Raw genomic sequence first — 23,833 nt, forward strand, 5'->3', positions numbered from 1 at the left:
TAACTGTGGATGGTCAGGTTTCCTAAGCTTCAGGAAACACCCTCACCCCCAATGCACCAAGGGCTGTTGGATCTAGCCGGTAAGTACCTCTCCACTTACTAGCTAGACCCTGTGTGCTTGCCTGGGGAACCCCAGTGATCGACACCCCACTCCACCCCCCCCACCCCCAGCAGCCTCTGTTCCTCAGCACACCCCCCACCTCAGCTTCTGATCTGCCCTTTCCAGGTTTCTGATTTCGCCCTCAATGAGGCTTCTGTCCTCATCCCCTGCCTGACTTCTAACCTAACATCCCCACTGAATCCTCCGATCCCTTCCCCTCAAGTCCTCCAATTGCCCTCACCAGTCTTCTGACCCATCCTCAATCCCCACACCCTTGGATCGATCTTTCTGGGACTAGAATAAAAATGATAGCAGGTCCCCTTAGCAAGGGTTCTAAATATTCAGGCTGACCAAATATATACAATACACAGATTCATTAAATTGCATGAAAATAAAATTACACTCACCTCAAAACTCACTGAACCATTGTGGTCTGTGTCGAAGGCATTAAAAAGAAAGTGTGCATATGTGGATGCATCTGGAATGGGAAAAAGTAATTTTCTTAATAATCCTGTTAAAAATATCATATGCTACAAAACTTCCAATTGTGATTAATTTTATTTAATCAGATTTGATATCAAAGTGAATTGACATAATATTGGACCTATAAAGCTGAAAAAAATTAAAACAAAGGGAACACTGACTGTCTAGGATCTGGCATATTTTCAATTTCATGTTGGGGAGTAAATCAACCTTCTAACTCATCACTTTTTGGTTACTGACATTTTCATTATCATTCTATTAAAAGTTATCAAGAGCTATTAACCAGAGTCAGAATGCTTTCTTGAGTTGATGAATGTTACAATGTCTATTGTGCCAACAGATTAATGAATTGTCCATCACTTAGAGACTGCTCCTTCTGTGTTAGTTAAATGTTTTGCTAAATCAAGGGTGGTCTGCAGTTTTTGGGGAGATGTGGAGAATTTTAAGTAGTCTATGGTTAACCTTGCTGCTAAATATCAGGAAGCTGAAGTTCCTCAAGTGTTTCACTGATCTAAGAATTTCCACAAGACTAGGTAACGGACAGAAGCTCTTATCTGATAAAAGCAAAATAAAGCGGATGCTGGAAATCTGAAATAAAAATAGAAAATGCTGGAAAATCTCAGCAGGCCTGGCAGTGTCTGTGGAGAGAGAGTTAACATAGAAGAGTCATATGGACTCAAAACATTAATTGTTTCTCTCTCCACAGATGCTACCAGGCCTGCATTTTCTACTTTTAACACTTATCTGACCCTCATTTGGGAAAATATCACAGGAAGTGAGGGTGACGCTGGGGACTCCTGACACTGCAAGGCCTTGTGTCTAGCGTGAGCAATTCAGGTTGAACGTATTTCTTAGCGGTTTGATTATGTGATAAAACATCATGTGATATTGGAACAGATGACATGTGATCACATAACTCTTGCCTGCAACTTGCAACTTAACCTTATTAAGTTAAGGGTAGAGATTCTAAACACCTCCCTTTAATTGTGTCTTATCTGAGAAGAAATCCTTGCATTCTGTTTCTCCAGCTGAAAAGTCCAGTTCTGTAACACTGTGCTATGAAAGCTGTGAGCCCTCCAATGGGGAATTCAGTATGTTCAGCTGCTCCTGGTGTAGCAAGAGTGCTTGCGCAGGTGTGCTGTGGACATGCCAGAAGTTCCCCAGCTGGCCAGCTCATGGCCATACCAATGGCTTTGAAACAAAAATTTGAAAGTTGGACTAAGCAGGTCTGCTGAACGCATTTGCTTGTGACCTTTGCCACACCACCCACCCCGCCAGCCCATTTAAGTGGCCAACCATCCAACTTCCAGGTGAGGTAATCTTGAGTAACTTCTGCTGTTGGAAAGTTTGTGAAAGTGCTCTGGAGTGTTTTTGGAAATGTTGTGGTGAAATGCTGGATTTGACAGGGAGTGTTGCTGCAGCCTCACAGGAATGGCTGAGGATTTGGCGAGCTATCCACATAAAGGCTGTTGTCTGCAGTTGCAGTGCCACTGGGTCTGTAACATAACAGGGAGATGAAGCAGACATTGCAGAGAGGGAAAGATCTGCACAGAGTGAGGAGCAGGAAGAGGAGGAAGCAAGGGGGAGGCATGCGAGCCCATTAGCACCTACTCAAATTCCAGTTCCCTTTAGATGCCATCCTTTCACTGCCATTGCTGCACTATATTTCATTTTTCCATTCATTTGTGACATTCCATCACAGCATCATCTTGGTCAAAACACTGGCATAAATTCACCAACAAAAAATCTTATCATAACATCTCTTTCAAATAACATATCCAATTATAAAAACAAAAGAGAATTGTTCAGCCTGCAGTCCTGTAATGCCTGTCTTTCAGGTGCCTTTGCCTGTCCTAGTCAAGCAGTGCGACCCCTGTAGCTGCAGAATGGTTGGTGGAAGGCTGCTGACTTTCCGTGGGGTGAAGACTGCAGACAGTCTTGTAGGATGACCTTGAGCAGCTCTGGGCCTTCGGACTGCATCCTTTCAGCATGGGCAACAGTAGTCTGGATCAACTGGCTGACAGCAACAGCGAGAACACTGGCACTGATAGAAGACAGCAGGTTCCCAATGCACGGTGTCACTGCCCACTTCCCCAGTACGGTTCTTCAGCAATAATCCATTTGAGGTCAGATTGCTGGACTGCCGCAAGAGCCCTTTTGAGCGCTGGGATCTGCAGCCATAATGGCAGCAACGTGAGCCTGCCTGACAACAAGGCATGTATCTCATGACCGCCATATGAGCTCTCATTGTACCTCTGAGATGTTGGGTGTCTTCCACTGGTGCTGGGAAGGAAGCTGAGATAGCGGCCACCAGAAGCCCCATCATAGGTTGGTCATCAGTGATGACACAGAATTAGCCAAGGATGCTCCCTGCCCTGTTGGAGCTGGACTCCTCCATGTTCCTTAACAGTGACAACAGGCTGTGTGGCAGGCCTGCTAATGCACTAAGCATCATTTGTGCATTTTCATCAGCATTCAACTCCCTGCAGTCCCAGCAAAGTCCTCAGCTGAGTTCCCTCTGCAGAACTCATATATGGCCTCACCCTCCAGAAGCTGGGACACAAACTATCCCTTCCCACCAGCCTGAATGCAGCCTATTCATGCTCCATGATTCATCACATGCAGATCCCGATTCTACACTACTTTCTAAAAGTTGTGGAGAGTGCCAATATCTGAGCTGGTAGCTGTGGAATCAGGTGATGGTGCTTCTTCATCAATGTTGCGGTGTTGCTCTCACCCTTCTTCCTGAGGCTGCTGGGCAGGTGACAGTCCTTTGGTGTCTGAAAGCAGCAGATCAGAAGGGAAAGGTTGGTATGAGGAATGTGGGGTGGGTTGGAATGTATCAGGTCCATAGCCTCAGCATCAGTAGGTTGCACAGCAAGCCATGAACCAGGATGAGGGTGAGCTTGAATGAGAAGGCTCATAAGGGAGGAACATACCGCCATCCTTAATATTCTCAGTGATGTCGGATGCTACGGGCTCCATTAGGGAGGGTGTTGGCATAATGGTATTGTCACTGGACTGGTAATCCAGAGACCCAGGGTAATGCTCTAGGGACCTGGGCTTGAATCCCACTGCAACAGATGGTGGAATTTGAATTCAATAAAAATCTGGAAATAAAAGTCTAATGATGACCATGAAACCATTGCTGATTGTCATAAAAGCCCATCTGGTTTACTAATGTCCATTAGGGGAGGAAATCTGCTGTCCTTACCTGGTCTGACCTACATGTCACTCCAGGCCCACAGCAATGTGGTTGACTCTTAAATGCCCCCCAAACAAAGGCAATTAAGAATGGGTATTAAATGCTGGCATAGCCACTGACACCGACATCCCATGTACGAATAGTAAAAAAATGATACGGAGAATCATCTCCTCTGTACGGCTCAGGAGATGCAGCGTCCTTGGCCTCCTCCACTTTTGCTCTGCTCTCAGCAGTTATGGGCCACCTTGTCCTGCAAGAGAGAGAGAAGATCCTCAATGACTGTATTGCAGTGTATTTGGGTGATATGTCTTCCACAGCTGAATAGCTGGAGGTATGTGGGTTAGGCTGGTAGCATTCAAAGGTATGTGATAGTAAGATGCAGTATCTACATGTGTGTCCTGGCTAATAGGGACTGCTGATGGGTGAGTGATGAGAGTGTGTTGCATTCAGTAGTGCAAGACATTAGTGCTGCAGTGGGTAAGAGGTGTCATGCAAAGATGCATTCATTGACCTTGACTACCTATGTGAGGTCATTGAACTTCATACAACACTGCTGCCAGATTCTCAGGGCCAAAATCTGGGCATTGACCTTTCTTGTCACCTGATCCCAGTCCTTTTGGAGGTTGGTCCTTACGAGCCTCCTAGCACCCCCCCACCATCGAAAAATTACATCTTCCTTTATTTCGATCTCCACCAACATAACCAGCATTGCTGTACCTGTATGTAGTAATTGTAGCTTTAAGGAATGTAGTGACTGTAGCTTTAAGATTTATTGTGTTGTATAGTTTCACATGACAGTGTGAACGAATCTGCTCTAAGTACAGGGAACATTCGAGTGGGCGTTCTGCTTCTAGTTGCGGAGCTTGATGGAAGCATGTAACTGCTGCTGCAGCCTATAAATAAAATTCAATGTTTCTAATGAGAAACCTGTCTGGAAAATCAAGTCCACAACAAACTGGAACAGGGATAAATCAGGTCCAGCGTTGTCCATCAGCTAACAGCTGTGAGTATCTTGTTTAAACAGAAGAAAAGGAAGATATACTTACCAGATATGCAACATTTTGGCACAATTGACCCCTTCGAACCATCCACAGAGGATTCATTCTATTTCCAGGCAAATGAAATAATGGGACAGGAAAAGAGGAGAACAATTCTCCTAAGTGTTTGTGGGAGTAAAACCTATAATTTAATCCAAAGTTCGATGGCCCTGATTCGAAGACTTTTGCTGAATTAGTCGATCTCATTAAGGGACACTTTCAACACAAACCCTCAGTCACCATGCAGCGGTTCAGGTTTAATTTGAGGCTTAGAGCCTCGGGGGAGACCATTGCTACATATGTGGCGAAATTGAAACAACTAACTGAACACTGTGATTTCTGGGAGACCCTGAGCTCAGGGATCGTTTGGTCTGTGGCGTGCAAGATGATGCCATTCGACAATGATTATTAGCTGAAGTAAACCTCGATTTTAAAAAAGCATTGGAAACAGCATTTGCGAAGGAAAGCACTGAATGTGACATGCCGGCCATACAAGGTGCACAAAATGGTGCTGTTTTTCAGTTGGGGCAGAAACGGGCAGTCAGGTGTGGCGCAAAAAGTTGCAGGAGACAGGCCCTACTACCTGAAAATTTAAAGTAAATACAGGAAACACCTCAGAAGCAAATCTGAAAATGAATTGGTTCCAACGTAGAAGCAATCAAAATCCTGAAACTTGCCGTTTTAAAGAGGTGGAGTGGTAATTTTGCCATAAAAGAGGGCACATACTGAAGCATTGTAAAGCAAGATTGAGACAGACTCTCAGGCAGCAAACTAAATTAATCAAAGTACATATAGTGGAAGAACCAGAAAACACCAATTCTGATATCTGCTCCCCATTTAATGTAAAAGTCGGGAAGACAAAGCCAATCACTGTTACTCTGCAGGTAAACCTTTAGTGATGGAAGTGGACACTGGTGCTTCAACCACTCTAGTGGGAGAGCATACCTTCAAATATTTAAACAAGGGTACTCAACAATTGAATTTGGAGCAGACTTCAGCCAACTTGAAAATTTATACTGGCGAAGCTATCCAAGTGAAGGGTATTATTACTGTATCTATTTATGATACTCCCAGTGATGGTAGTAGAAGGCAAAGGACCAAGCCTTCTAGGTCGTGATTGGTTGAAATAAATGAAACTAAATTGGTCTGAAATTTTCCAGCTACAAGTAGGGGAACTGCCAGAGCTGCTAAAGAAAAATTACAAGGTTTTTCAACATGAACAAGGGAGAATCAAAGACTAAGATCTACATTGTCTTAGAAGCAACTCCTCATTTCTTTAAATTAAGGCTGGTGCCATATGTTCTGAGGGAGAAGGTTGACACCGAATTGAACTGTTTAGAGAGGCTGGGGTCATACAGCCGGTTCAATTCTCAGGGTGCACAGCATCTATAGTCTCTGTCTTAAAACCAGATCAGACCATCCGGATCTGTGGGGACTATAAACTAACAGAAACAAAGCTGCCAAGTTGGACAAGTACTCTATCCCCAAGATTGAGGATCTCTATGCTAAATTAGCAGGAGGGACAACTTATACTAAACTAGATATGAGTCATGTATGTCAGCAGCTGGAACTGGATGATACCTCCAGAGAGTTTGTGACCATAAACACCCACAAAGGGTTATATATCATACACATATCAGCCCCTTTGTGTTTTTTTGGCCTATGTGATTTTCCAGAGGACGATGGAGAGCTTGCTACAAGAGCTACCTCAAGTTGTAGTCTATATTGACATCATAATAACAGGCTTCCTGGAAGGTGAACGTTTGGCTAATTTGGAGGAAGTCTTGAAACAATTTTTGGAAGCAGGGGTGTACTTAAAAAAAGAAAAGTGTGCCATTCAGCCAAGCGAAGTCATTTATTTGGGCCACTGGGTGGATGTCCAAGGTTTACAACCAGTAGAAGAAAAAGTTAAAGCTATTAAGGAGGCATCTTCACCACAAAATGTCTCTGAACTCAAGTCAATCTTAGGAATGGTTAATTATTAAGGTTAAGTCCTACCCAATTTATCAACGGTCCTAACCCCTTTACACTCATTATTAAAGAAAAACCAGCGTTGGGTTTGGAAGTCATCCCACGAAGAAGCCTTCATGAATGTTAAACAACTCTTGCACTCTTCAAACTTTCTAACACACTACGACCTGGCAAAGGAACTGGTACTAACCTGCGACGTGTACCCCATGACGTGGGAGTGGTACCATCGCACAAGATGGACGACAGTTCAGAAAGGCTGATGGGCTACGTGTCCGAGACCCTTTCTACGGCCGAGAAAGGGCATTCACGAAGTGAGAAAGAAGGATTATCAATTATTTTCGAAGTTAAAAAATTCCACCAATAGCTACCTGGCCGACACTTTACGATAGTGTCTAACCACAAACTGCTCTTGGGTTATTCAGTGAAGAGAAAGCTATCCCTCCCATAGCTTCTGCATGAATTCAAAGATGGGCTCTAATTTTATCCACATATAAATACAACTGTACAAAAAAAATAAAAGGGGAGGATTGTAGTAATTGTAGCTTTAAGAAATGTAGTGACTGTAGCTTTAAAACTTATTGTGTTGTACAGTATCATGTGACAGTGTGAACAAATCAACTCTAAGCACGGGGAACCTTAGAGTGGGAGTTCTTCTTCTAGTTGTGGAGTTTGATGGAAGCATGCAACTGCTGCTGCGGCCTGTAAATGAAGTTCAATGTTTCTAATAAGAAACCTGCGTGAAAAATCAAGTCCATAACACTGTGAACCTAGAATCCTTCTTTCTTTCCTGCTGCTCCATTTATGTAGCACCAATTTACAGCTCGTGTCAGTGCAAAAAGTTAGCAGTAGCTTCTCCCCACTGAGTGCAGCTCACCTTTACGAGGGACAAGCTGCCTTTAGGATGAGCAGGCTGGATGCATCATGTACTATCAGCACACGCTGCTTGGCGCCCTCCTGAGCGCTGAGGCAGCTGGCAGCATGGGCCTTGCTCAGTCCAATGCACCAATTCTATAAAAGAGGAGGCAGCATCAGTTGCATGCTTCCTGCCTCAATGAGGATGAACGTGAACAGACCATGAATCGTGACATGCATGCCTGAAAATGACCTAGACTCATTCCTAGTCCTCCATGTCTGGAACCTTCCCGAGCTGCTGTCACATTACTAAAAATGTTTAGGAATATCCACAACTATTTCCCCAACCCATTATAACAACCCCTTTTAAATCTATCGTGATCACATTCCCTCAGCTGAAAAGGGGTTTGAAACTCAAACTCTTCAAAAAATATGTAAATTTGTTATCAGTGAAGTTCACAACTTCAGGGCATCCCAAAGCATTTTTGTAAAAGCAGTTTTCTCTTTTAAAACAAAACAACTTTGTAAAAGCAACAGAACTGTGTCTGGATCTCCTCGATAATAGCATGGCAATCAATTAATCTATTCTCACGCAGAGTTCTCATGATTTTGTGAAAGGTAACTGTTGACAAATTTATTAGAGTTTTTGAGGCTGTAACTAACAGCATTGATAAGGGGGAGCCAGTGAAAGTGGTATATTTGTAATTTTAGAAGGCATTTGCCAAGGTGCCAAACAAGGCACAACTGAATAGAAAGGGAGGAGAGGATCGAGCAAGTAATTACAGGCCATTAGCTAACTTTGGTGATAGAGTGATGGGTAAATTATTAGTAGAAACTCAGAGAGAAAGCATAAGTTGTCACTTGGAAAGGTACGGATTAATCAAGGGCAGTTGGCATGGATTGGTAAGGGAAGGTCATGCCTGATTAACTTGATTGAATTTTTTGAGGAGATAACAAGGGTGGTTGATGAGGGTGGTGCATCTGATGTAGTCTATATGGATATTAGCAAGGCTTTAGATGATGTCCCAGATGGTAGAATGCTCAGAAAAATTTCCAAGGGAAAGTGTCAAGTTGGATCATCGTCAACAGGTGTTTTAGCGACATGAAGGCTGTTTGAAGTGAGGTATCTAAGGGCTCAATACTGGGTCACTTGTGGTGTGTATCAATTATTTGGACTTAAATGAAGGGGGCATGATTAAGAAGTTTGCACATGGTACCAATATTGGCCAGTGGTTGATAGTGAGGAAGAAAGCTGTAGTCTGCAGGGAGATATTAATGGTCTGGTTAGGTGGGCAGAAGAATGGCAAATGGAATTCAAACCAGAGTAGAGGGAGGTAGTGCATTTGGGGAAAGCAAACAAGGCAAGGAATCCACAATAGATGGTAGGATTCTGAGAAGTATAGAGGAACAGAGGGACAAAGACCCCTGAAAGTAGTTGGACAGGTAGATATGTCATTGAAATCTCCTCTTCCTTTAGTTGTTTAATTGTTTGCCACAATACACAACTTGATTTGGCAGGACCGCAGAGCTTTGATCTGATCAATTGGTTGTGGGATTATTTAGCTCTGTCTATGCTATGCTGCTTTCAGTCTTTAGTATGCCTGTAATCCTATGTTGCAATTTCACCAAATCAGCACCTGATTTGTAGGTACCTCTGTTGTTGCTCCCGGCATGCTCTTCTATATTCCTGATTGAACCAGGATTGATCCCCTTGCTTGATCATAATGTTCGAGTGAGGAATATGCTGAGCCATGAGGTTACATTGTGGTGAATTACAATTCTGCTGCTGCTGATGGTCCACAGTGTCACATGAATCCCTTCTGTGGCTGAATACCAGTTTTCTCTAGAATGCACAGGGCTTATTCAAGCATGGCATCTATTCTGGGTAGGGCCACCTGACATCATCGACTAGAATAATGGACCAGCTGCTACTAAGATTGAGGCTGGGGGCAGTAGAGAAAGCAGGGCAGGGTGAGGCCCATAATAAATGAAATAACAGCACCAAGCCTGTTCACAAGGTAACAGAAACTGACACTTAATGTCACAAGCTAACAACCAACATGCTCCCTCCAAGCTTCAAAGAGTGGTGAGATTTTGTGGCGAGGGAAGCCATCAAAAGAGGCGAGATTTCGGGGTGAGAGAGATTTCGGAGTAAGAGGGATTTGGGGTGAGAGAAGCTTAACTGTTCAGGAGCTGACTGGCTTTGAAAAAAAATCAAACAGTGCAATCATAGGGCAAACATATACTTTTTGGTTGATGAATAACTGTTGCCTGGGAGTGTCTCTAAATAGCTGAAAATTTAAAATTATCAACCCTTAAGTGACTGCCTTAAATGAATTAAGGGATGCAAGAAGAAGGGGTGTATGAAGCTGGTGAATCTACAGTTTGATTTCATTTTTACATGGTAAGGTTTATTTATTGTATTACTAAGGTTTACAGTAGTATGTTAACTGGGGATGAGGAGAGGCATTAATTTAAAATATCCTTAAGAAAATAATTAATTAGCTAACTGGACAGTGGAGGGAAAGAGCAGGGTACAAAAAGCAGTCAGTGGGAGCAGAGCACAAGCAGAGTTTGAAACCTGATGTCAGGAATAAAAAATTATAACAGCGCTGGGGCAGGAGCTGATTGATGAGTAGCTGATGAGTAATTTTCCTTTCTAATCTCCAGTTTATAATAAATAGTCTGTAAAGTAAAGTTAAGACATGGCAGGGCAGCTCGGCCATGTGAATATATACCCAGTAACATATGGAGAGTCGTGGTCGCTACACGTGGCCAAAATAAACACATCTGCAGAAAATTGAGCTCTGGGTTTTGGAGCCTGAGCAATAGCTGGAGTCCCTGTGGTATATCTGTGAGGTGGAGAGCTATGTGGATAGCACACTTAAGCGGGTGGTCACACCACAGGTTACGAACATGCAGGCTGAGACCGAATGGGTGGCTGCTGGACAGACTAAGAGTACAAGGGAGGTAGTGCAGAAGCCCCCTGAGTTTCTCTCACTCACTAACCAATTTTCCATTTTGGACACTGGTGAGGGCAATAGTTCCTTAGAGGAGTGTAGCAAGAACCAAGTCCGTGGCATCTTGGATAACCCAGCTGCATAGGTGGGGAGGAAGAAGAGTGGAAGGATAATAGTGGTAGGGGATTTGTTAGCTGGGGGAACAAGCAGGTGTCTCCAGAATGCCAGGGTCAAGGATGTCACAAAGTGGCTGTAAGACATTCTTTTGGGAGAGGGTGAACAGCCAGAGGTTGTGATGCACATTGGTACCAATGACATAGGTAAAAAGAAGGATGAGGTCATGAAAGCAGATTTTAGGGAGGTCAGAAAGAGATGGAAAAACAGAACCTCTAAGGTAGTAATCTCAGGATTACTCCCAGTACCATGTGCTAGTGAGTATAGAAAGAGGAAGATTGAGTGAATGAACACGCAGCTGGAGAAGTGGTGTAGGAGGGAGGGCTTTATATTTCTGAGGCATTGGGACCAGTTCTGGGGCAGTTGAGGCCTTTACAAGGAGGACAGTTAACGCCTTGACAGGAGCGGGACTAATATCCTCATGGGGAGCTTTGCTAGTGCTGTTGGGGAGGTTTAAACTAGCTAATAAGGGGATGGGAACCTGAAAGGGTATTCAGGCAGGAGAAAAACAAAGCTGGTAATGGGAAGCACAATAGTAGTAAACAAAAGTGAAAGGCAGCAGAAATAAAGGCCAACATCAAGTAGAGTCAAAATATGGAATAATGTTTAAAAAGGCAGAATTAAAAGCACTCTATCTGAATGCGCACAGCATTTGCAATAAGGCACAAATAGAAGTAAATGGCTATGATCTAATTGCCATTATGGAGATGTGGAGTGACCAAAGCTGGGAACTGAAAATTCAAGGAAATTGGATGTTTAGGGAGGACAGGCAAAAGGAAAAAGGAGGTAGGGTAGCGCTGATAATAAGGGATGAGATCAGTACATTAGTGAGAGAGGATCTTAGATCAGGAGATCGAGTTGTAGGCCAGAATCATCCCAGATTTTCACTAATTGTGGTAGCGGGCGTGAAGAAAGACATTTTACCTGCTAGTCGCAAGGGAGGGTTTTAGTGACCTATTGTCCCCAGCGTCATTAATAATGCATTCACGGGAAACATGCCAGGTTTTTGGCAGGCGGGCTCAGATTTGCCCACCACACCGTGACCTCAGTGCTTCCTTGCTCTGGGCGTCATATTTAAAGGGCACAAGAGCACAGCCTACTTTATGTCTATAGACCAGGGCTGCTCCAGGCAACAGATGGCCCTGAAAGCCAGGAAGATGGCAGCAGCCAAATTTAGTGATGCCTCTCTAGGGTGCCTGCTGGACTCAGTGGAAGGCCGCTGCGGTGTCCCTTACCCCTGCTCTGGTTGCAGGAGGTCCACCAGAGTAACTAATCCAGCCTGGCAGGTGGTGACAGTGGCAGTCAGCGCCACCAAAGCACAGAGGAGGTCTGCCATCCAGTGCAAGAAGAGGATGAATGATCTCATCTGTTTCACCAGAGTAAGTCAACCACGTCTTCTCTCTCAAATCACATACTCAGAAACCTATCACGCACCCACAGGGATCTCACACATCAAGGAACAACACCACTAACTCTCACACACACCCTCACATCTCTATCAGGCTCACATCCTCTGGAGCTTGTGTCTTCATCCTGTCCATGTCTCCGCTCACCACAAACATTCCATGCGGTGCCATGTGTCCTGCTCACACTCTCTCAATTTGTTTTCTTGCAGGAGAAGCTGCCTGACAACAGCAGAGAGAGGTCCCAGAGCAGGGGTGGAGTGGCCTACATTAGGCTCCCTCACTCACTTTGAGGAGCATGCCATCACTTTGACTGGTGAGGATGTGCCTGCGGCAACAATGAAGTCAGCAGTGAACACCACGTGAGGATCCTGCATCACATCATCCCTCTCTAATCACAAATGTGAGTGGTCTGTATACTGCTTTTGTCTTTGTTGCCAATGTACTACTTATCTCTACTTTGGGTCACATGGAACTCTGCCAAGCTACTGACACCCTCAGCCAGTCAGTTCCTCAGCTCCATCTACATCCTCACCTCCAGCCAAGAGGGCACCACCTCCATTGAAGAGCTGCAAATAAGCAGCCTGGAAGACACATCACAGCACTTACCCACTCCCTGCACCACGGCAGAGACAAACACCTTGGTGGGACCCTGATCAAGATCAGGCGTGGGTTCACAAGCTGATGGTCACTACATGGACACATGTACACTGCAGGAGGAGGCAGGTTCAGCTGAGCTCCTCGGCACTCAGGGGACTGCTGTGGAAGAGATGCTTGTGAGGTCTGAGTCAGATAACGGATGCGGCCTTCCAATTCATCGTGGAGAGTCAGTAGAAGTTCCCCTCCAAGTCAGTCACCATCCTGACTTGAAAATATATCACCATTCCTTCACTGTCACTGGGTCAAAATACTGGCGTGGTTCTACCTACACCACATGGACTGTAAGGGTTCAAGAACGCAGCTCACCACCACCTTCTCAAGGGCAACTAGGGATGGACAATAAATGCTGGCCCAGCCAACCGTGCCCACATCCCGTGAAAGAATTTAAAAAAAGGTCGGGGAACATCATGCAGAGCTGTTGAAAGACCTTCACAGCGTGGTACGTGAGTCAGAGGAGTCACTCCGTCTACTCTTTGAAGTGGTGCCCACATCTGCACCTATGGAGGTCTCCATGGGAAGGATGGTGGATGCCATGGAGACCCTGGTCCAGCAGAACGCGGAGATGCGCGCAGACCTGCACTCCATTGCGGTAGCCACGGGTATGTTCCTGCAGCGGCAATGAGAGAGGGAAATGGGGTACTTCAACATCCCTCCACATTCTCCTTCCCCTCAACAAGTCAGGCTGGGGCCCTTGGGCACCCAAAGAGAGGGAGAGGAGCAACTGGACACCCCTGAGTCATCCACTCAGGAAAACCCTCAAGGCCTCGGCTCTCCAAGTCAGCAGATGCAACAGGGCCAACCATTGCACGGGCTGTCTCCACCTCTGCTGCGGATGTCAGGGCAGCACCTAGAAGAAGCAGCAGGCCTAGAAAAGTGATCACAAGTGGTTGCACAGGTGAACACATTTTATCACTTTATAACCAGCAGTTCAGCCGGACCACAAGTGATTCTGGAGGGAGAAGTGTGTATGTGGCAGGGCTTTTCAGAGCCTCATGCACACATTCTCCCATGCGCTTGGAGCCTTCATCCATTGCACTCAACTCACTGTCGAGAATTTTCAATGCTGCCTGCTGAGGTTCTTTTTCAGTTGTCCATCTGAGCTGACCTGCATCTCCACCGACTACCCCAACCCCCCACCATTGATTGCAGCACCTGTGCCCGTCCAACATGAGGTTCTGCTCACTTTCGCTTTGACAAACACGGCCTATAGCAAAGTTCTTGATTAGCCAACCGGTGGGGATGGAGGAGGGAGTTCAAGACCTAAAGCTGTTGAATTCAATATTCAATCCGGAAGGCTGTAAAGTGCCTAGTTGGAAGATGAGGTGCTGTTCTTCCAGTTTGCATTCAGTGAAGCCCAACCTCATGAATTCAACAACTTTAGGTCTTGAACCCCCTCCTCCATCCCCACCCCCTTTCTGTTTCTTCCCCCTTCCTTTTGTTTTTTCCAATAATTTATATAGATTTTTCTTTTCCCACCTATTTCCATTATTTTTAAATCTTTTATGCCCCCCCCGCTACTAGAGCTATACCTTGAGTGCCCTACCATCCATTCTTAATTAGCACATTCGTTTAGATAATATCACCAACTTCAACACCTCTGTGTTCTTTTGTTCTTTTGTCTGTGACATCTTTTGATTATCTGCTCTTATCATTGCTTGCTTGTCCCTACAACCACACCCCTCCTCCACTTCTCACCCCCTACCCAACACCCCACAACCACCACCATCCCCCCCCCCCCCCCCCCCCCCCCCCCCCCCCCCACACCCCACCTTAAACCAGCTTACAATCCACTCCTCTCCTTGGATTCACCTAGTTCTGTTGAAGGGTCATGAGGACTCAAAACTTCAACTCTTTTCTTCTCCGCCGATGCTGCCGGACCTGCTGAGTTTGTCCAGGTAATTCTGTTTTTGTTTTGTCAATAGATTCACCACTTTCTGGCTAAAGACGTTTCTCCTCATCTCTGTTCTAAAAGGTCTTCCCTTTACTCTGAGGCTGTGCCCTCGGGTCCTAGTCTCTCCTACTAATGGAAACATCTTCCTCATGTCCACTCTATCCAGGCCTTACAGTATTCTGTAAGTTTCAATCAGATCCCCCCTCATCCTTCTAAACTCCATCGAGTATAGACCCAGAGTCCTTAAACGTTCGTCATATGTTAAGCCTTTCATTTCTGGGATCATTCTCGTAAACCTCCTCGGGACCCTCTCCAGGGCCAGCACATTCTTCCTGAGATACGGGGCCCAAAATTGCTCACAATATTGTAAATGTGGTCTGACCAGAGCCTTATAAAGCCTCAGCAGCACATCCCTGCTTTTATATTCTAGTCCTCTTGAAATAAATGCCAACATTGCATTTGCCTTCCTAACTACTGACTCAACCTGCAAGTTAACCTTAAGAGAATCCTGAACTAGGACTCCCAAGTCCCTTTGCACTCCAGATTTCTGAATTCTCTCCCCATTTAGAAAATAGTCTATGCCTCTATTCTTCCTACCAAAGTGCATGAACTCACACTTCCCTACGTTGTATTCCATCTGCCACTTCTTTGCCCATTCTCCTAACCTGTCCAAATCCTTCTGTAGCCTCCCCGCCTCCTTAATACTACCTATCTTTGCATCATCTGCAAATTTAGCCAGGATGCCCTCAGTTCCTTCATCTAGATCATTAATGTATAAAGTGAAAAGTTGTGGTCCCAACACCGACCCCTGCAGAACTCCACTACTCACTGGCCGCCATCCTGAGAAGAACCCCCTTATCCCCACTCTCTGCCTCCTGCTAGACAGCCAATCTTCTATCCATGCTAGTACCTTGCCTCTAACACCATCGGCTCTTATCTTACTGAGCAGCCTCCTGTGCGGCACCTTTCAAAGGCCTTCTGGAAGTCCAAGTAGATAACATCCATAGGCTCTCCTTTGTCTAACTTACAAATTACCTCCTTAAAGAATTCTAACATATTTGTCAGGCATGACCTCCCCTTGATGAAACCATGCTGACTTTGCCCGATTTTACCATGCACTTCCCAGTATTCTGAAATCTCATCCTTAATAATGGACTCTAAAATCTTACCAACGACCGAGGTCAGGCTAATCAGCCTGTAATTTCCTGTCTTTTGCCTCACTCCCTTCTTAAACAGGCGGGTTACATTAGTGATTTTCCAGTCTTCTGGGGCCCTCCCTGACTCGATTCCTGAAAGATCACCACTAATGCCTCCACTATCTCTTCAGCTATCTCCTTCAGAACTCTGGGATGTAATCCATCTGGTCCAGGTGATTTATCCACCTTCAGACCTTTCAGTTTTCCTAGCACCTTCTCCTTGGTAATGGCCACCATACTCACCTCTGCCCCCCGACTCTCTTGAACTTTGGGGATGTCACTCGTGTCTTCCACTGTGAAGACTGACGCAAAGTATCTATTCAGTTCCTCCGCCATCTCTTTGTTCCCCACTACTACTTCTCCAGCGTCATTTTCCAGTGGCCCAATGTCCACTTTTGCCTCTCTCTTACCCTTTATATATCTAAAAAACTCTTGCAATCTTCTTTTATATTACTGGCTAGATTACCCTCATATTTAATCTTCTCCCTCCTTATTTCTTTTTTAGTTGTCCTCTGTTGGTTTTTGTAGGCTTCCCAATCCCATGGTTTCCCACTGCTCTTCGCCGCATTGTATGCTTTCTCTTTAGCTTTTATGCTGTCCCTGACTTCCCTTGTCAGCCATGGTTGCCTCGTCCTCCCTTTAGTATGGTTCTTCTTCCTGGGATGAATTTTTGCTGTGTCTCCCAAATTACTCCCTGAAACTCCTGCCATTGCTGTTCCACTGTCTTTCCTGCTACCCCTTGCTGTTTCTTAGCTCCTACCCCCTCCTCCCCCTGACACCTTTGTCCCCCTCCCAACTTCTTCTTCCCTGACAGATTTGTTTCCCTCCCCAACCTCACCCCTGCCAACACCTGCTTCCCCCCCGACACCCAACCTCACCCCCCCGATACTTCCTTCCCTCCCCACTCCCACTCTCACCACCCTCCCCCACCTGGTTCACATTCCTCTCCCACTCACAGCTGGATCTTCCTCTCCCCATCCTTTGCCAATCATCCATAGCAGTCCATGGCCAAGACCGTGATGTTCTGAAGCAGACCCAAAGTATCATCAGAGACCTCCCACCTAACGAGAGCAGCTTCGCTGCAGAGCCATGTTCATGAGAATCTGCCCAGCGTGAGATGCATGTGTTCCTCCAGGGTCCAGTAGCTGTAGGGCTCTAGCATCTTCTGTTCCTCAGAAGACCATGACCTGAGCAAGGCCCTAAAGGTAAGACCTGACTTCTGCAAGTCACGCTGGCCCAGGCATGTTCTGCGCCAATGCGTTTTCTCACCGGCATAACGGTAAATCGGGCATGGGGGACATCTTCGGTCGGGCCTTACTTTGCATCCCTTTAGCTGGATGCAAATTGTGTTCATGCTGGCCTCAAATGGGATTTGTGTTCTGCCATGATGGACACCACTGGTTGATCCCGTCGTAATTTCATGCCGGCATGAAATCAATTTTGGCCTGTCATGCCGAATTCATGCCCCTCCACACCTGCCATGATGCCCACTGCCAATGGGACCGGATGACTTTGCTCATAGAATCAAGTTTGTATGGAGCTAAGAAACAGCAAGGGGCAGCAAACATTTTTATGAGTTATTTATATGCCACCAAACACTAGTGGTAATAAAGAGCATGGTATAAATCAGGAAGTTAGAGGTGCACATAACTAGGGTAATACAGTAATCATAGGAGACAATCTGCATATAGACTGGCTAAATCTAACAAGCATTAATGCTGTGGGGGACAAATCCCTGGAATGTGTGCGTGATGATTTTCTAGAGCAGTATGTTGAGGAACCAACAAGGGAACAGGCTATTTTAGATCTAGTTTTATGCAATGAGAGGGGGCTAATTAATAATCTTGTTGTAAAGGAACCCTTTGAGAAGAGAGACAATAATATGATAGAATTTTCCATTAAGTTTCGAAACAATTCTAAACCAAGGTCTTGAATCTAAACAAAGGAAACTATGAAGGTACAAGGGGCAAGTTGGCTGTGGTGGATTGGGGGAACACATTCAAAGGTATGATGGTAGACAGGCAATGGCTAGTACTTAAAGAACTAATAATGGTTCACAACAGATGTACATTCCTTTAAGGCACAAAAGCCCAACAGTAAAATTGAGTCAATTGTGGCTAACAAAGGAAGTTGAAGATTGTATTAGATCAAAAGAAAAGGCTTATGAAGTTGCCAAAAAAGTAGTAAGCCTAAGGATTGGAACAATTTAGAATTCAGCAAAGGGGAACAAGAAACTGATAAGAAAGGGAGATAGAGTATGAATGTAAACTAACGAGAAACAAAAACGGACTGCAAAAGCTTCTGTAAGTATATAAAAAGGAAAAGATTAGCAAAGACAAATGTGGGTCCATTACAGGCAGAGTCAAGAGAATTTATAATGGAGAATAGGGAAATGACAGAGAAGCTTTGTACCTCTCTTCATGGAGGAAGATACAAAAAATCTCCCAGAAATAATGGCAAACCAAGGGACCAGTGAGAACGAGGAACTGAAGGAAATTAGTATTAGTAAAAAAGTGGTATTGGAGAAATTAACTGAACTGAAAGTTGATAAATCCCCAGGACCCAATGATCTACATCCTAGAGTGCTGAAAGAGGTGGCTATAGAGATAGTGGATGCATTGGTGGTCATCTTACAAAATTCTATAGGTGTGAATTTTTCGTTTGTCAGGCGCATGTGATTGGTGAGCCCGGGAGCAGCTGGGAAACGGGCCCCCACCGCGATTGCTCCGACCAGGGTTTCACACTGGCTGGCCAATTAACAGCCAGCTGGCATGAAACACGTCCCAAGAAGACTCGGCACTGCCAGTGGAGGTAGGAAGAGGGCGGGTGCCGACGTCACTGGGGGTGCTGGTGAGCACTTCCACTGAGCTCCCTGAAGGCAGGCAACTGCCTCAGGGAGCTGCAGACCTCCACAGAATAAACAAAACAACAAAAATGCTGCAAAATATGTCCATGCAGCACAATCAAGCACCTGAAAGCGGACCTCATAAATAACGTCCACAGGTATCTCTTATTTTATTTCCCCACAGAGATTTCATCCCGCGCTAGGTCGAGGTTTGAGCAAAAATGCAAAGGCCGCCTAGCCGATTGGCCCGTCCACCAACCGTAAAAGTGGATGGGCCACAAACAATTGCTTTCAGTTGCCTTTTAATGGGCTTAATTGCCCACTTAATTGTCGGTGGGCGCGCTTCTGACATGGGTATGCACCCACCAAGTGAGGTATTTCATGAGCATGCGATGACATTGGGACACTCGCTCAACATCATCTCACGCTATTGCATGGCCTGATGGGTTGGGCATGCACGGGCCTGGAGGACATAAAATTCCTAAAAGAGTATGAATGATCTCATCTGTGACACCAGGATAAGGCAACCATCTCAGCACTCTAAACTCACATACTCACAAGGCCATCATATGTTCACCGGCACCTCACTCAGTGCCAGCTCAAGGGACATCACCACCCACTCTCACATCTCCATCTGGCCTGATCTCCTCTGGAGATTGCCTCCTCAGCCCTCACCATCTTGAGGCCACTTGCACAGATCACAATGTGCCTCCACACACACCCTGGGATACCCCGCATCGCCTGTACTGCCCTCGCCTTGCAGCCTATTCCCTTGCCTGAGGAGACTTCTCCCTCTTCCCGAAACAAGCCCTAGCACTGCAGCCATTGTAAAGCCACCCCCACCTTACAGCCGGTCTGGTAGGTAGAGGCCTGCCCGTGAGACCGCTGAAAGTGATGTGGTGCTGCCTGCGAAGCCTGGCGCTGATAACAGCAAGCGCTGCCCGAAGCAAGGTAGGTAAACAAACCTCGAATTCCCAAGCAAAGTGCAGGTCGCCAGGTGCATGTCGCTTATGTACAGTTGTGAAATGCGTCAGTGTGCAATCACACCAACGTGAGATCATGATCCAGCGTGGGGGGGACAATTCCGGCAAGCAGGGCTTATAATGAGATGCTAAAGTATTGAAATTAGGTAAAGCTGTGAAATACGTTGGCGAACAACAATGCCAATGTGACTGAACAATCCAGCGTTGGGGGGTGGGGTTGATTCTGGTGAGCTGGGCTTATTCTGGTGTATGAAAAAGAAGTTCCCGGTGTTCGGCGGTGAGAAAGGCTGCCCACCATTGATAGGCGGAGCAGACAATTACAATCTGGTTTCATGACGGCGTGAAACTGATTTTTGGCCTTCCCGCCATATTGTCCACTTACATCTGCCATGATGCCCAATGCCAATGAGCACGGAAAATTGCACCCTGAGTGTTTCATTCACATCTTTGTGAATGCATTTTACTCAAATAAACTAGGAGAGAAACTGTTGATGCAGAATTCACCAACTTAATGAGTATGGAATTAATTAATGTTTTTGTCGTTACATTTTTAGTTTCATGACTACAGTACAATACTAGCACAATTCTGATAATAGCGTTGCATTATTTATATGAGAAGTCAGGTCTGCTTTTGAGATAAAGCTTACAAATGTGATTCAGAAAGAGCACTACAGATTAGCCCCATAGAAATATCACTCAAATATTAGCACTTCTGCGTTTCCGACCAAATGTTTCTAGTTATGGCTTAATTGTCACACCAGTGCTCTTTGAGTTTGAAGTGGATCGAGATGATTTAGTGGAGAGTGGCTCACTGGTGATGGTGAGTGGCTACACGGTCCCTGAATGTCTGAAACTTCTACAATGAGGTGAGTGAGTCACGATAGTCTGTCGCATCAGCGAACCATTATTGCTGAGATCAATCAGGGAGAAGTAGGAGGGATGAATCCACACTGGTCAGAACTGAGTAGAATTTAGATTGGTATCAGATATAGGGCATAAACACCTCAGATTTCTGAAAGCTCAAACTTTGGCCTCTGACTTTAAGGGGGCCAATTTTCTGCAGTTGAGTTTTGGCTTCAGTTAAAAACTCCCCTTCTGCAACAAAAATGCGGCTGGAGTTTTTTAACCCCCTGAATCTTACTTAACTGCTGGGTAGGAAGTCCGGAGACCACTTAATGCTAAGTGGCAGAATTGCCTGCCAGGCCATCCCTCCCAGATCCTCACAATCAGGAGGTGCATGATGTGATTGTGGCAGGGGAAGTCAATGCTTTCCATGTGGAGTCTGGAGGATTACTTTGCTTCTCTCATTGTACAAGAAATCATAAAATTGGGGAATCATAGAAACTTAAAGAATAGAGTGATGCCACCTGGCTCATTGTGACTCTGCTGAATTTTTGAAATAACAGTTACACTTATTTCCACATCCCCACTTTTTGGCCACAACCTTGTAAACTCCTAAACCTCAAGTCCCTGTCCTTCACCCACTTAAAACTATTTATGGCATCAGCTTCCACCACCTTTACAGGTAGACTATTCCAGACCTTGGAGTGCACACCAGGAGATAACGGGACAAGTAAATGAGGTGATTAAGAAAGCCTATGGGATGCTTCTTTTTATTAGCTGACGCGCAGAATAGGAGAGCAGAGAGGTTATGTTAGAACTCTATAAAACGGCAGTTCAGCCTGAGCTAGCGTACTGCATACAGTTCTGGGTACCACATTAATGGAAGGATGTTTTCAATTAGATTGAGTACAGAGGAAATTAAATGAAGATGTTGTTTAGGAATGGAGAATTTTAGCTATGAGGAAAGATTGGGTGATTTGGAATCGTTTTCTTTGGAACAGAGGAGGTTAAGGGGGGAATCAACTGAGGTTTATAAAGTTGAGGGATCCAGACAGATTGCATAGGATGGAGCTATTTTCCTTCACAGAGAGGTCATTAACTGGGTACATAGATTTAAAGTAATTGGCAGAAGGATAAGATGGAAGCTGAGGAGAATATTTTCATCCAGAAGATGGTGGAGGTCTGGAACACATTTTTCTGAAAGGGTGACAGAGGAAGAAACCCTCATTACATTTAAGAAAACACTTGAATATGCACTTGAAGCCTTTTAACCTACAGTGCTATAGACCAAGAGCTGGAATGTGGAATTAGGCCGTATAGCAATTTCTTGGGCTGCACAGACATGATGGATCAAATAGCTTCCTTCAATGCTGTAAATTTTTGATGTTTCTATGAGCTGAATTTTATGGTCCCCTGCTGGCGGGTTTGTAGCTGGGTGGGTGAGGGGGAACCCATAAAATTCCCCGGGCGGACCTCCTGCCACCCAATTACTGGCCACTTAAAGGCCATTTTTCATCCGGCCTCAATTTTGAGTCTGATGGGAGGAGTTCAGGGATGGGAAGAGCCTGGCAGGTAACCCTGCTCAGGCCTTGGTGGGAATTGGGCACAGGGTATGTGCCTCCCTCAAGGGCCCCCTTTCTGCAACAGGCACTCTCCTTCCCAAAGGTCAGCATCCAGGGGGACTCCCTCCCCCACTTCAGCTTTCCATCAAGACCCCCGATCTCTGTCCCCACCACTCGAGTATCACCTCCTCTTTCCATTGTGTGATCCCCTGGACTTTGCACTGAGAATCTGGGGACTGCTCACAGTCCGGCCTTGCCCACTGCTGCTACTGGCACTGCTGGGACTGGTCAGCAGCTCTCTGAGATGGGATTTCTGCCTGAATGCGGGGCAGAAGCCCTGTCTCCAGCCAATTAGCGCTCCTCAGAACGTTAAATGGCTGTGGGATTGCAGTGATCAGTGGGGATGCGTTAAACTGAACTGTGTTGTGGTCACTGTTAACTAGATGATTGCCTACTGTAATATGATCCACATGCTCCATTTCATTTTCTAGTACTGCTTCCTTCCTTGTTAGGCAGGAGACCTACTGATTGAGAAAGTTCTCTTTTGTGCATATCAGAAATTCCCCTCCGTCTCTACTCTTAGCAGTATGTTTTTCTAGTCTATATTAGGGAAAGTAAAAATAGGATTAAAGTTACATTTTGAGGCCTCCTCTGTCTCTAACCCACTTCCTCATTAGGCTGGCCTGTTGAGAAATCCCTGACCCTTCTCATTCAGTCACCCAGTAAAAACCTGTTGATGTCATCGGTACTAGCATGCTCATGGTAAAAAGGAGAGCAGGTTAAAATAGTGGCGAAACAGCTCCTGGAGACTCCAGAGAGTGTAAGTGACCTGAATTGATTTTAATTGTAAAGCTGTCTGGTTTCTGTTAGGAAGATAGGGTTAAAATTGCCCTCTTCAGCTACAGGGACTCAAACCATTTGATAAAACAAGATTATAAAAAAACTTGAGAAAGTATAAAGATAGAAGATTGGACCCTTGGGGACCGAATGGTATATTTCGTATTCTAAGGGATTGGTAGTGAGGCAGTTGTAATGATCTCTGGTGGCTCATTAGGGAAGGACTTATGTACCTGCCATTACAGGAATGCAGAAGAGAGAGGGCATTAGTTTAATCTCTATTGGTTGAATGGGGAGAAGCCATGGACCCATCTTACTAAGGCCCTCATGGGAAATAGCCATGGCTAAAAATTCTAAAACTGATAAATTTAAAGAGATAGTCTATTTCCCATTGATCTCAGTTTTTCTTTAAATTATTTTTTCACAGAATGTGGGCATCACTGGTTAGGCCAGTATTTATTCCCCATCCCTAATTGCAGTTGAGAAGATGGTGGTGAACTGCCTTCTTGACGTGCAACAGTCCATGTGGTGTAAGTGCTCCCACAGTGCTGCTAGGGAAGGGAGTTCCAGGTTTTTGACCCAGCGACATTGAAGGAACGGCGATATCGTTCAAGTCAGGATGGTTGATGACTCGGAGGTGAACTTGCAGGTGATGGTGTTCCCATGCATCTGTTTCCCTTGTCCTGCTGGGTGGTAGACGTTAGGGGTTTTGAATGTGCTGTTAAAGGAGCCTTGGTGAGTTGCTGCAGTGCATCTTGTAGATGGTACACACTGCTGCCATTGTGCATCAGTGATGGAGGGAGTGAACGTTTAAGGTGGTGGATGTGGTGCC

The 23,833-nt window shown here is 45.4% G+C and overlaps 1 protein-coding gene across 3 annotated transcripts in view; it reads right to left on the reverse strand.

The window, feature by feature from the left end:
- Positions 1 to 23,833, reverse strand: part of kcnip4a (potassium voltage-gated channel interacting protein 4a) — a 432,286-nt gene that overhangs the window by 28,368 nt on the left and 380,085 nt on the right. For all 3 annotated transcript variants that reach the window (XM_041190126.1, XM_041190117.1, XM_041190109.1), the window contains exon 4: positions 507 to 577. In XM_041190126.1, coding sequence (XP_041046060.1) covers positions 507 to 577 — 71 coding nt within the window. The remainder of the gene's footprint in view (positions 1 to 506; positions 578 to 23,833) is intronic.

Source organism: Carcharodon carcharias, chromosome 1, assembly GCF_017639515.1.
Source record: "Carcharodon carcharias isolate sCarCar2 chromosome 1, sCarCar2.pri, whole genome shotgun sequence".
NCBI lineage: Eukaryota > Metazoa > Chordata > Chondrichthyes > Lamniformes > Lamnidae > Carcharodon > Carcharodon carcharias.